The sequence below is a fragment of the Caretta caretta genome, chromosome 2 (assembly GCF_965140235.1).
Source record: "Caretta caretta isolate rCarCar2 chromosome 2, rCarCar1.hap1, whole genome shotgun sequence".
Lineage (NCBI taxonomy): Eukaryota > Metazoa > Chordata > Testudines > Cheloniidae > Caretta > Caretta caretta.
The window spans coordinates 137,639,892-137,654,338 of NC_134207.1; the positions used below are offsets into that span (position 1 = coordinate 137,639,892).

The 14,447-nt window shown below is 41.4% G+C and overlaps 1 protein-coding gene across 3 annotated transcripts in view; it reads right to left on the bottom strand.

The window, feature by feature from the left end:
• Positions 1 to 14,447, bottom strand: part of TRIO (trio Rho guanine nucleotide exchange factor) — a 400,776-nt gene that overhangs the window by 384,939 nt on the left and 1,390 nt on the right. The window contains exon 1 of one of the 3 annotated variants that reach the window (XM_048839611.2): positions 13,194 to 13,695. The exons of the other annotated variants lie outside the window; for them this stretch is intronic. Within the exon in view, the coding sequence (XP_048695568.2) occupies positions 13,194 to 13,236 (43 nt within the window). The 5' untranslated portion in view covers positions 13,237 to 13,695. Of the gene's footprint in view, positions 1 to 13,193; positions 13,696 to 14,447 lie in introns of those variants that run through there. 3 annotated transcript variants of the gene reach the window in all.

Below are 14,447 nucleotides of genomic sequence, written 5' to 3' on the forward strand. Positions count from 1 at the left end.
GGCAGAGAACTCAGCTCTGCAAGCATCTATGCAGTTTGGGAAAGCTCCTGCCTACCAAAAACCCTGAAAGATGTGTGTTCAGAAAAGGGCATAAGCTTTAGAAAGCAAGCTACAAATCAAAAACGGAGAGATCTGTTAAGGACCAGCGATAGAAGGCAGGAGCACAGCCCTTACCGGATACTACAGAAGCAGCAGAAGCAATGAAACTGCAAGCCCTGAGAGACAGCCTGCAGTTTATGAACAAAAACTGGCAGTTAAAAAAAAAAAAAAAACTTCAAGTCCTGCAGGGATGCAGACAGCAGCCATCCACTTCTGCTCCCTTCAAACTCATGGTTTGCTCCCTTGCTTCACTCCTCACCCAACTAGTCAGCTTCTCTCCCGCTCATATCCTACAATGGCAGGCAAGTTGAAGAGCTGGAATTTAAGAGATGGTCATTTCTATCAAATTACATGGCACAAACACGGTTTGTTGCTTCTTGGCAAAAGAGTGTATTGTGGCTATTTGTATGGCCATAATTCTTGATTTAAGTCCTTGCACTTACACTTCTTAAGTCAGGGCAGCTCATCTGAAGGCTAGTTTAGATCAGGGTTTCTCAACCTGTGGGTCAGGATATGTTTCAAATGGTTGTGTGGCAGCTCTCATCCCACAGGGCTGGCTGGGCTCGCCTCCTTGCTCTCAGCACTGCAGCCTCTGGGGTCCCAGTGCTGCTCAGGTCTGGCCCAGCCATCATGACGATGGAGTCTGGGTACGACAAATCTTAGCGAGTGGCACTGCATCCCGATGAGCCAGGTCACAATTCCACTCTCACAAATTTGGTCCAGCCAGAGGGGTGGGGCCAAACCTGAGAGGCACTGCAACTCTGGAAGTTGCGACACTCAGATCAGAGAGCCAAGCCCAGCCAGCCCCACAGCACAGAAGCTGCCACTGTGGGGTGAGTGCTGGGCAGGACCCAACCCCCCTCAGGGGACAGGACCCGACTGAAACCACCCCAGGGCCTCTACCCCCAGACTATTTATTCAGTCATGACAGACAATAGACATTTACAAATGGGTCCTAAGCCCGAAAAGGTTGAGAACCACTGGTCTAGACCAGTGGTCTCCAAAGTGGGGTGCGCACAAGACCATCCGTGGGGGTGCATGGCAGGAGAAGCACTCCTGGACCTTTGATTCTTTGGCAGCCCGCCGGCGGCAGCTTGGCTCTCCCTGCTCCGTCTTCAGTGGCACGCCGGCGGCAGTTTTTTTTTTTTGCTTCCCCAGAGCTGGCCCTGGGGGTGCGCGATTTAAAAAGTTTGGAGACCCCGGTCTAGACTTTGTTCATACAGATACGCCAGCAAGGCCCCCTACTGGAGACTCTGCATATACCAGCAAAAGAAGTTCTCTAGCTGGTGTAATTAATCCACTTTGCCCAATGACCAACTGTGCCAATGAAAGGACTCTTGTTAGTGTAAGCTGTGTCAACATGGGGATTTTGCCAGCACAGCTGTATGTGAGGAGCATCGGATTTTTTCCCCCCACATCTCTGACAAAGCTATGCTGGCAAAACTGTAGTATAGACCTGCCCTGATATTTTACTGCACCAGAGAATTAAAAATGCCCAGTCCTAGTGTAAATCTAGAAGTACTTACGTTTGTTTTTTGCTGTTAAGATTTGCCCCCCGTCCCCCACTATCTAAGTGATTAGTTTCCCACAACAGCAGCATACTTCCTGAACTAGAGTGATTCAGCTTTGCAGATGCTCACGCATACTACTTTGCCAGCAACCTACTTTTGTCTTTTCCTGTGTCGTTAGAAATAATGTAAGTTGAATAGTATCAAATCCCTCCCCAGGCTAATGGATATTAGTTGATATTATTGTAGAAGAGAGAGTTCGCTATTTAAAAAAAAATCTCCGTGGACACTTAATAACAGACTTTAAAAAGTAGCAATTCTTCAACAAAAAAAAAAACTTCAAAAACAGACTTCAATGAGAAACTGCAGAACTGGAATTAATTTGCAAAATGGACACCATCAAATTAGGACTGAATAAAACTGGGAGTGGCTGAGTCACTACAAAAAGTAATTTTCCCTCCATTGTTACTCACACCTTCTTGCCAACCGTAGGGAACGGGCAACATCCACCTTGATTGAATTGGCCTCGTTAGCACTAACCCCCCACTTGGTAAGGCAACTCCCATCTTTTCATGTGCTGTACACACTGCTTTCTGTTATTTTTCACTCCATTCATCTGAGGAAGTGGGTTTTAGCCCATGAAAGCTTATGCCCAAATAAATTTGTTAGTCTCTACGGTGCTACAAGGACTCCTCGTTGTTTTCGTTCATACAGACTAACACAGCTACCACTCTGAAACCTTTCACTATTTAAATAACTAGTAAGCCACAGTTTACTAGATCTATTTAAGATTGAAGTTTGAAAGTACCATAATAACAAAAAAATGTACACTTGAATTATTTTACCTACTACACAATTTTTCCCCCATTGTACATGTTTTCCCCTTTTCCCCACATGTAATCTAAGAGAAAACACCTTAAATTTATTTTCATCGCGGTCTTGGAAAGCTTCTAGAAACACCATCCACATATACACTTACCAGAAACATAATAAAGCAGAACAATTTAATATGTTTCTACATGATATTTCTGGTAAACTACAAATAATTATTTCAGAAGGAATGAAAGTGGCATCCTTTTGGTAGTCATGACTCGTGAGATACTTAGGAATGCAAAATCCATTTTCTCTCCCAGACAGATTTTAATGGGCTCTTTACAGTATTGAAATTAAGTCACATCCTGATTTCAAACCTGGACAGCTCAACTAATCAGTTGGTAGGCAGCTTCTTTTAAAGTCAGTGAGTCAATCCATTCAAATCACAATGTTTTTATACACAATTTCTCTCTTTATTGGGCCAGTGTATGGCAAGGGCAGTATCTTATCTTTATAGATTACTAAGAGTGTTGTTGCAGGTTCTTATTTTAGTGTGTTGCTCCCAAGCCTCTTGGAGAGAAGCTGATGCAACTTGGTACTTCTTGAGCCAAGCACACCTATGTTCACATTTGTCAAAAAAACATTTTCAGTCTTCCAATTTTCCACATGCCGGCTGAGCGAGACTGACACTCCCAATACCTACTATTTATATGCACCAGCATGGTGACTTACTATTCTGAAATCACAGGCACACCATTTGTCCATTCATTCCAGACAGCAAACATCAACTAGCATTTTAGTCTATCTAATATAAAGTGCATCCGTTTCTTAAAACAAAATTAACTTCAAGCTTTATTTTTGCACTTTCCTGGACTCTTGTCTTGCACACAAAAAGAAAGCATAGAGTCAATTACAGTAAAACTCTTAAATGAATTAAAAAGTACCACAGAATCTCTATGGACAGAAATTCTATACATGAATAAAAAGTGTTTAGCAGTAAGAATATACTTACACTACTGACCAGGATGGTGACAATGACTGTGAAATGCTCCAAGAGACTAGATTTCAGAGTAGCAGCCGTGTTAGTCTGTATCCGCAAAAAGAGCAGGAGTACTTGTGGCACCTTAGAGGCTTAGTCTCTAAGGTGCCACAAGTACTCCTGTTCTTTTGGAGAGACTAGAGAGGCTACAAAAACAGAAAACTCTAATAATGGAGGATTTCAGCTATCCCCATATTGACTGTGAACACGTCATCATGGAATGCAGAGATAAAATTTCTAGATACCATTAATGACTGCTTCCTGGAGCAGTTAGTCCTGTAACCCACAAGGGGAAAGCAATTTTTGTTTAGTTTTAAGTGACACACGGGATCTGCTCCAAGCGGTGAATATAGCTGAACCGCTTTGTAACAGCGACTGTAATGTAATTAAATTTTAAATCCTTGTGGGGGGGGGAAATACCAAAGAAACTCACCACAGTAACATTAAACTTCAAAGGAACTACACAAAAATGGAGAGGCTAGTTAAACGGAAGTTAAAATAAGTCACAAGAGTGAAATGGCTCAAAGGGTCATGGAAACTTTTAAAAAACACCATAATAGAGGCTCAAACTATAAGTAAGAGAAGCAAAAAATGCCACCATGCCTAAACAGAGTAGCAAAAAGACATCCTTTAAAAATTGGAAGTCAAATCCTACTGAGGAAAATAGAAAGAAACATACTCTGGCAAATCAAGGGTAAAAGTATAATTAGGCAGGCCACAAAAGAATTGTAAGAGCAACTAGCAAAAGACAAAAACTAATGGCAAAAAATTATTTAAATACATCAGAAGCGGGAAGCCTGATGATTGTCCAGTGGCCCCACTGATTATTTGAGGTCCCAAAGAAACACTCAAAGACGACAAGGCCGTTGCGGAAAATCTAAATGGATTCTTTTTATTCATCTTCACTGCAGAGGTTGTGAGGAAGATTCCCACACCTGAGCTATTATTTTAGGTGACAAATCTGATGAACTATCCCAAATGGAGCTGTCGATAGAGGTGGTTTTGGAACAAACCAATAAATTTAAGAGTAATAAGTCACCAGGACCAGATGTTATTTACCCAAGAGTTCTGAAGGAACTCAAACACGAAATTACAGAATTACTAAACCTGTGGTATGTAACCTATTGCTTCAATCAGCCTCTGTACCTGATAACTGGATGATAGTTAATGTGACACTGATTTTTAAAGAAGGCTCAAGGAGGTGACCCTGGCAATTACAGGCCAGTAAGCCTAATTTCAGTACCAGGAATATTAGTTGAAACCACAATAAACAATAGAATTGTCAGACACATAGATGAACACAATACATTGGGGAAGAGTCAACACAGCCATTGTAAAGGGGAATTATGCCTCATCGATCTATTGGAATTCTTTGAGGGAGTCAACAAATGTGTGGACAAAGATGAGCCAGTGGATATAGTATACTTGGACTTTCAGAAAGCCTTTGATAAGGGCCCTCTCCAAAGACTCTTAAGCAAACTAAGCAGTCATGGGAGAAGAAGGAAAGTCCTTTCACAGATGAGTAACTGGTTAAAAAATAGGAAACAAAGGGTAGGAACGAATTATCAGTTTTCACAGTGGACAGAAATAAATAGCTGGTCCCAGCACAGATCCTTGGGGGATCCCATGCTTTTCAACATATTCATAAATGATCTGGAAAAAGGGGGAAACAATGGAGGTGATAAAGTTTGCAGACTATACAAAAATTACTCAAGATAGTTCAGTCTAAAGCTGATTCTAAAAAAAGAGTAGAAAAGGATCTCACAAAACTGGGTGACTGGGCAAAAAAATAGCAGATGAAACTCAATGTTGATAAATGCGAAGTAATGCACGTTGGAAAACAATCCCAACTACACATACAAAATGATGTGTAAATCAGCTGCTAACATTCAAGAAAGATCTTGGAGTCATGGTGGTTAGTTCTCTAAAAAACATCTGCTCAATGTGCACTAGCATTCAAAAAAAAGAGAACAATGTTAGGAACCATTAGGAAAGGGACAGATAAAACGACAAAAAAATATAATGTCACTATATAAATCCTTGGTACGCCCATATCTTGAATATTGTATGTGGCTTTAGTCATCATATCTCAAAGATGCATTAGAATTAGAAAAAGCATAGAGAAGGGCAACAAAAATTATTAGGGGTATGGAACAGTTTTCATATGAAGAGAGATTTAAAAAAAACAAACTATTCAGCTGGGAAAATAGACGACCAATGAGAATATGGTTGAGGTGTAGAAAACATTGTGGAGAAAGTGGATAAGGAAACATTATTTACCCCTTCGCATAACACACAAACCAGATATCATCCAATGAAATTAATAGGCAGCAGGTTTAAAACAAATAAAAGGAAGTACTTCTTCACACAGTGCACAGTCAACCTGCAGAACTCACGGCCAGGGAATGTAGTGAAGACCAAAAGTATAACTGGGTTCAAAAAAAGAATTAGATAAGTTCATGGAGGATAGGTCCATCAATGGCTATTTGCCAAGATGGTCAGAGATGCAACCCCATGCTCTGGGTGTCTCTAAACCTCTGACTGCCAGAATCTGGTATTGGACGACAGGGAATGGATCACTCAATGAATTGCCCTGTTCTCTTCGCTCCCGCTGAAGTATGTGCCATTGACCATTGTTAGAAAACAGGACACTAGGCTGGATGGACCATTGGTCTGACCCAATATGGCCATTCTTATGTTCTTACATCAAGCAACCACTTTGTTTTGAAAAGGCTTGTGTGACCTAAAGATGCTCCAGGCAATACTTGCACATAACAGCCACCTGACATCCCAGACAGCCTGCAGGATCCAACTGAAAGAAGGCCCCACTGAAGTAGCTACTACTGTATTGTGAGGTCAGGCAGAATTTTTCTCTTTAAAAGATTGACAAAGGATTCCTAGGCTTGATTTTGTCTGTTTGTTTTTGGTCTGTCATGCCAAGTAGTCCATGCAACCAAATGCACAATGAAAGTTTACTATATCTTTCGAGCCCCATATTTCCTTTGCAGCCTTACAGTAAGTCTACGCTGCCACAAAAAACCCACAGCACCAAGTCTCAGAGCCTGGCTCAGCTGACTCGGGCAGCTCAGCCTGCGGGGCTAAAAATTGCCGTATAGACATTTTGGGTCAGGCTGAAGCCCAGGCTCCAAGACACTCTGATGCACTGTGTTGAAAGCCCAAGCACAGGCACATCTCCAGCATTGAAAGGGGTGCCCAGATAGACTGAACAGGGCTAACGGTGCACTTCACCCCTGAACTCTAGCAGCAGAAAATAGGGTATGCCTTCTCAGATGGTTTTGTCAAGTGCTGACCTAGCTGAAGTGGGTGAGTTCAAGAAAGGAAATAATTTAAAAGTTATCACTTTCTTTTTCATGTTGAACTGTACATATTAGTACTGAATGGTCTCAGCTACTCAGAACAAAAGATTATTGGCACAATTGTACAAATATTGTAAGCTACCTTTCGGCTGAAACAAGTACATAGCAGGCAAATCCACGTCCGTAGATTCACTCTTGTCCTCAAAACTCTATGTCCATAAATATTATGGATGTCTCAACATCCCTTTCACTTTGTTATCAGTCTTTTCTTCAGGTGGAAGCAGAATTCTCACTAGTCATTGAACTGTTGTGACTAGGAAGTTCTCACCATTAGCTTAGAACAACCTGGACAAACACCTTCATCTTCATAGTGGTTAGCCCTGCATGTAGTTATTATCTTTTAAACAGTAGACATTAGATAGATAGCTACAGGATGCATTAAGTAGACCAGTGGCTCTCAACCTGTCCAGACTACTGTACCTCTTTCAGGAGTCTGATTTGTCTTGAGTACCCCCAAGTTTCACCTCACTTAAAAATTATTTGCCTACAAAATCAGACATAAGAATACAAAAAAGTGTCTCAGCACACTATTATTGAAAAATTGCATATTTTCTCATTTTACCATGTAATTATAAAATAAATCAATTGGAATAAAAGTACTGTACTTACATTTCTGTGTATAGTATATAGAGCAGTATAAACAAGCCATTGTCGGTATAACATTTGAGTTTGTATTGACTTTACTAGTGCATTTTATGTAGCCTGTTGTAAAGCAAGGAAAATATCTAGATGAGTTGATGTACCCCCTGAAAGATCTCTGCATATCCCCAGGGATACATGTACCCCTGGTTGAGAACCACTGATGAAGACAACCAAAGAGTATTAGCGGTTTAGAGTACGGCCCACTATTATCCTTATTACGCTATTTTGATTAACTTTACCTACTTCGTTAGGCTTCTTGGGGAATAATTAAATGTCACTTGTATCACTTCTTCAATCCATCATATAGCCTAATAATTCATCTATTGCTCTGGACAATTATAACTAAAGTACTCAGTGATATGTACCAATTTCTTGACATCCTTAGCCCAAAGGTTTTTCAGAAACAGAGTTCAGCATCCTGGACATTCACCTAAAGCCTTGATTGTTCAATGAGCACAAGAGCTTACTTTTACTGATGTAGTCCTATTTCAAACACTATTAAAAATTAAATGCAAAATGACCTAAGAAGTTAACCACAGGTGGAAGCTCTTTATCAGGAATTGATTTATCTTAGCTCTTTTGAAAAAAAAAAAAATCCACTGCACATCTCAGTTTCTATCACTGACTTAATATTTAATAAAAGGGGTCAATGCTCACCAACTTATTAGTAAAGTTATGCATGTCACTTCCAGTATCACATATCACTGCATAGATCCACACAACTTTAGCAGCAGTTAAGCAAACAGGACTACTTTATCATGATTCTTTTACCCCCACATAATTCAAACACTAATCTCCTATTGCTCAGAATTTTATTCCATCAGCTTACATGTAAACCCAACTTGTGTTGCAGTGCTCTGATTTTTATTAATGGTTGGATACTTGTAATTCCATGTAAGTTCCGGAAGTTTAATGGTTGGCTAGCTCCCCCATTATAACTTTGTCTTAAAAGCTTATCCAGTGGTATTCAAATCCTTTTTCTAATTATGATTGAGACAGAATGTAAGGGTAAAGAACATGGTCTGGTCTACACTAAAATGTTAGGTTGACCCATCTACATCACTTAGGGGTGTGAAAAATCCACACCCGACTGGCACTGTTAAGCTGACCTAACCTCTGTCGATCCTGCGACTGCTTCTCAGGGATTGGTAGTGTCTACACTGAAGCGCTACAGGGCTCTGCCATCGCATAGGTGCAGCGTTGCAGCTGTGCCGCTGTAGCATTTTTAGTGTAGATAAGTCCTATGTTCTCTGTTCATGCGTTTAAGGAAAGACTTGACAAGCTTTTTGCATTTTAATTCTTTAGTGTTCAATTTTTGAAAGTGAAGCTAACAACAGGCTCCTTCCCCGTCTCAACAACAACAATTTAAATAAGAACCTTAAACCAACATATGCTGTTTCCAGCAAGTCTTGCTGCGGTGTATTGGTTGACAAGTTCCAATGCAAAATGCAGGAGTTGTAGCTACCAAAGTTCTTTAGATTAACATCTGTCACAGAAATATTTCAGTCTTTGCCTCAACTCGCTTCCTTTTCCACTTACGGCTTAAGTACATTTTCTACTCTGAAGTCTCCTGAAGCCATCAACTAAATTTTGCAATAGGATCTTTCCAAAAGTAGCTTGATGTCCTTACTATAATGAGAACAGTGAAATGTTAAATTTTGTAAAACGCAGACTTTGTTTAAGTTACACTGGTCAGTTTCCCCCTCTTCCCCCCAGGGATGTTTGTTTGCCCCTCTCCATCTTAGAGCCCAGTGATCCCGTCTCACAGAAAAAACTGCAGGACGGCAAAGGCACTAACCAGAGACACTTGAATTTCATTGGCACAGAGCAGCATCATGTTCCCCCTACACTTCCAATCAAAAATTCTTCAAACTAACGACTTATTCCATATAGCTTTTCACCTGGAGAACCTATTCCCAAGCACCACTAAAAAAAAATAAAAATACCATACAACAGTCACTACTCCCCACCTATTCATTAACTTCACCACACATCTACACTTTGTCCTTTCCATTCACATCAGTGATTTATTAAATATTTTTGCAGTAGTGTACTGTAGGCCACACCTTCAGCAACAGAGTCCCTTCAGCATAGCTAAAGACAAAACAAAGCATTGCACTTGTCCTCCACTCCAGCCCCTAAGCACCCACAGATTTATATCCCATAATTCAACCGTTTTGCCAGATTCATTGATGGTATTTTAAGTATAAATGAAAAAAATCTATCAATGCTATATTAAGTCAACACTTCCATGCCAAATAAAGTATTTTATGTCAACGTTACAGAGAACAAAATGTGTTGTGTCCTTCAGAATATTTTGGTTCACAATGTCAACAGTTCTTGCAAGTGTTAAGTTTAACATTTGTCGTTGTTTATAACCAAGTCTTACACAAAGCTTTGCAATTGCTAGCCTATGTTAACTGGGCTCACCACTCTCTGCATATTTGACAGAGATCATCTAATATTCTCCCCAATTCTGCAACTTCTGTAACCCAGCTGAATTGCATTAGAAACAGCTGTTTAATATTGCATTTTAAGATTCTCAATCAACAGGAAATCATTTGTTAGGCAAAGAAGTACAAATACTTTTTCCTGTTGCACAAGAGATTGACTAGTCAACTTCAAAAAGAAAAGGAGGACTTGTGGCACCTTAGAGACTAACAAATTTATTTGAGCATAAACTTTTGTGAGCTACAGCTCATTTCATCAGATGCTGTAGCTCACGAAAGCTTATGCTCAAATAAATTTGTTAGTCTCTAAGGTGCCACAAGTACTCCTTTTCTTTTTGCGGATACAGACTAACACGGCTGTTACTCTGAAACTAGTCATCTTGGTAGTCACCAAGGTGATATGTCCAGTAAAGCAATTCCCTCACTAAATACAGATACAGGCACAGACAGTAAATTTTCAACTGATTCAGTGTTCAAAGAAATCCTCATATTCAGACCACCCACTCACTGACTGAGGTTCTCAAAACTTTAATTCAAGATGGATTTTTCCATTTTTTTAATTTCCCAGAGTAACATTTCATATTCGCTTGTGTGTGCCACCTCTTCTGCTGATCACTTTCCAATTTATGTTTCTTTTGTTGTGGATACATTCATTAGCATTTACGTTCGAGCCAAGATACCAAAATTCTTCACACTATAACTTCAATTCATAGATTTCAAGACCAGAAGGGACTTCAGTGATCATCTAGTCTAACCTACTGTATAACAAAAGACAGAGAATTTTCCCCAAAATAATTCTTAGGGCAGACCTTTGTGAAAATCATCCAATCTTGATTGAAAAAACTGTCAGTGAGGGAGAATCCACAAACTGAAGTATGTTGCTCCAATGGTCAATTTACACCTTATTTCCAGTCTGGAAATGTCTAGCTTCAACTACAAGCCACTGGATTATGTTACACCTTTCTCTTCTACATCTAGAGCCCATTATTATATATTTGTTTCCCATGTAGGTACTTATGGACTGTAATCAAGTCACCCCTTAATCTGCTCTTTGTTAAACTAAATAGATGGAGCTCCTTGAGTCTATCTTTCTTGTGGCTCTTCTCTGAACACCTCTAATTTATCAACAGGTTTCAGAGTAACAGCCGTGTTAGTCTGTATTCGCAAAAAGAAAAGGAGTACTTGTGGCACCTTAGAGACTAACCAATTTATGAGCATAAGCTTTCGTGAGCTACAGCTCACTTCATCGGATGCATACTGTGGAAAGTATAGAAGATCTTTTTATACACACAAAGCATGAAAAAATGGGTGTTCACCACTACAGAAGGTTTTATTTATCAACATCCTTCTTGAGTTGTGGACGCTAGAACTTGACACACTCTTCCAGTAGCGATCACTTCCGTGCCAAATACAGAGGTAAAATAACCCCTCTACCACCTGAGATTCCTGTTTATGCAGCCCAGGATCACATTAGCCCTTCTGGCCACCATAGCCCCAAATTTCTGCCCATTTAAGCAAGAATAGTATCTGAATCTTTACAAAGTTAAACTGAGGAGTGAGAATTCTATCAGACTCCATTAAATTGTACATCTTTAAGTTTACTGATGAAAATTTCTCTGCTCCTGTGTTATTTCACTCAAAGTAATATGCCTATTTTTAAGATAAGACTTAGTTTAAAAACTGGACTGCAGAAAAGCTTTGCCACCTCTGTGCTGCACAAGAGACAAAATGGAACACTTTAAATTAAGATGGGCACAATGTACTTGGGAATAGTTTTCTGGTTTGTTTGTTTTTTTTAAATGCATTGCTCCCTGTTTACAGTCCTCAAAGCAATCTTAATAAAAATCTCAATTTTAATAATTGCATTCACCCCTTTGTAACTATAGCAGCTACAGTGTTGCTGACACTTATTTGCAAAGTCTGGGGGAAATGAATATTTCATCTTCTATGAAGCGTGCAATCAAAATGTTTAACTTCATGCCTAAACCTAAGCGACACCCTTTAAGCGTTTTGCTTATTGGTTGGCCACAGCATCACCCTGGCCTGTATGTTATTATATCTTTAAGAATGCATTCCCTTCCACCTCACTACCAACTTCGAGGACATGGATATAATGATCCTGTCTCTGTCCCATAATGGGCAGCACTGACATGCTTTGAAGAGATTTTTTTCTACTTTGCCAGGAGAATGAAGCTGTGACCTGGAGCATGAGGTAAAAATGGAAGTAGGGGAATACATGCATATACATACACTCTCTCCCCCGTCCCCAGCAAGGCCATGGGTAAACAAAGTTAAAAAGCCAATACATATTAATTTCTTTGCCACAGGTAAACAGAAGGGTGTTCAAAACATTAGTTTCAGTTGCTTCTGGATTCCAGTTCACCAAGACTTTAGTAGTAGCACACCAACACACATTCTTTGTTGACGAGCTTACAAACAAGCGAGATTCTTTGAGTTTGTTACACCAAATAGAATACTTGGTCCTTTTCATTTGTCTAGTGGAGTAAGACTATTAATGCTGTCATTTTCAGTAACTGGGGAAAATCTGCCACAGGTCATCTAGTGCAGCTGACTACTTCTAGGGCTGTCAACATTCCATACTGCAAAAGCTATCACATGAAGTGTACCTCACTGTGCACACACTAACAGATTTCCACTTTGGCTGTTAAAAAGCATGTATAATTTTGCTGTCACTGTAGGAGCCTGCCTAACACGGGGAGCAAGAGGGTAATCTCATTCTCACAAGAAACAACTCACTCTGCACAAATGCTATTATCCTCATGGACTTTTCAGGTATTTGTGCACTGGTCAACTTGTTTTGAGCCTATTTCTAAAAGAGCCACAGACGCTCCAGATAAGACTCAATGTCACTATTTACATCGCCTATCCATGCAAATCCCTAGAGCAAAGATGAGGTCTCTTTCAAAGGGCACTTCTTCCCCCACAACCTTATCAACCGGAAAGAACCAATTCTTTACCGAGTGCTGGTCATTCACACATACACAGGCAACCTCCCTCATGAAGAAAAGGAGGACTTGTGGCACCTTAGAGACTAACCAATTTATTTGAGCATGAGCTTTCGTGAGCTACGATGAAGTGAGCTGTAGCTCACGAAAGCTCATGCTCAAATAAATTGGTTAGTCTCTAAGGTGCCACAAGTACTCCTTTTCTTTTTGCGAATACAGACTAGCACGGCTGCTACTCTGAAACCTCCCTCATGGCACTTGCTTAAATATCCCACAAATAAAGTCGAAATCTTACACACCTAACCCGGACTCCCCTTCATCTTTCCAGCGGTGAGTCTGCATTTTCCTTTCCAGCCCACTCCTTTTGTGGACATCCAGATGGAACAAGTAACCAAGGCCGATGTCCTCGCTATCTCCTCCTCCGGCCTGTTAGCTGGGGCATGATGAGGGGGGAGAGAATCGCCAGAAGAGGGGAGCTGCGGCTGATGTTCTGGGGGAGAGTAACCCCAGCCGGAGCCTCATCCCTGCCGCCGCCGCCCGGAATCTGGGGAGGGGTGTTGAGCCTCGGCCCCTGTTTATTCATTCGCCTTGTAGTCAGCAGGCAGCCCTTCCCCTCCGCCGGCCCCAGCGGCAGCCGCAGCAGGCATGTGGTGGGTGCCCCCCGGCGGCACCAATCCCTTCCGAGGCTCAGGCTCTGTTACTGGGGCGTTAATGCCTCCGGCAGCAAAGCTGCCATCGCCACATCACAGCTTGCGCCACAGAGAGCGCGTTATTCCGCAGCTCCCTGGAGTGCACTGACTAGGTACCGAGGGGAGACACTGAGGGAGGAAGAGGCGGACTCCATTTTTATCCTAGTAGCCTGTCAACAAGCTCCCCCCACTTTTCCCCTCCCCAGTCTCCAGAGCACAGCGAGACTTTCCAGCTCAGCGGCAAGCCAGCAACACATGAGGAGCAGCAGCCCGGCTCCTTCCACTGCTCCTCCTTCGTGCAGGCAGGGAAATCCCTCAACGTTTTCACTTCCCGCTGCAAACACGGTTTTGAAATTTTCCCTCTTCCACCCATCTCCCTAATCACCGTCTAGAAATGCAGCCCAGACACACTGGAGTTGCAACAGACTGGAGTTGCATTGCTATTTATAGTAGTGCCATCCACACCCTACATACATAGCAAACATCACCGCATTATGTGCAAATTTAATCTTTACGTTAGCAGGAGCCTCGAACATGCCTCCGTTTCCCCCCTTAAATCCACGAATTGCTTGTATGCCTTCCCCACCATTTGCAGCAACTTTCTCCCGTCCCAACAGTTCAGCAGCGACATACGATGCAGGGGGTTAACCCCTCAGCCGGCCATGGTAGAAAGTCCTTTCGTGTCTGGCGTCAAATGCTACTTTAAGGTTCTGCCTCCAAGTGCAAGTGACATGTGTTTTCTTACTAACGTCATAAATACTTACACCTGTCACCAGCCGAGCCACCATTTGCTACATCACAGAACCATGGCCCTAATGCTTATTGAACTAGGCCGGTCTCCACAATTTCCGATGAACATTTATT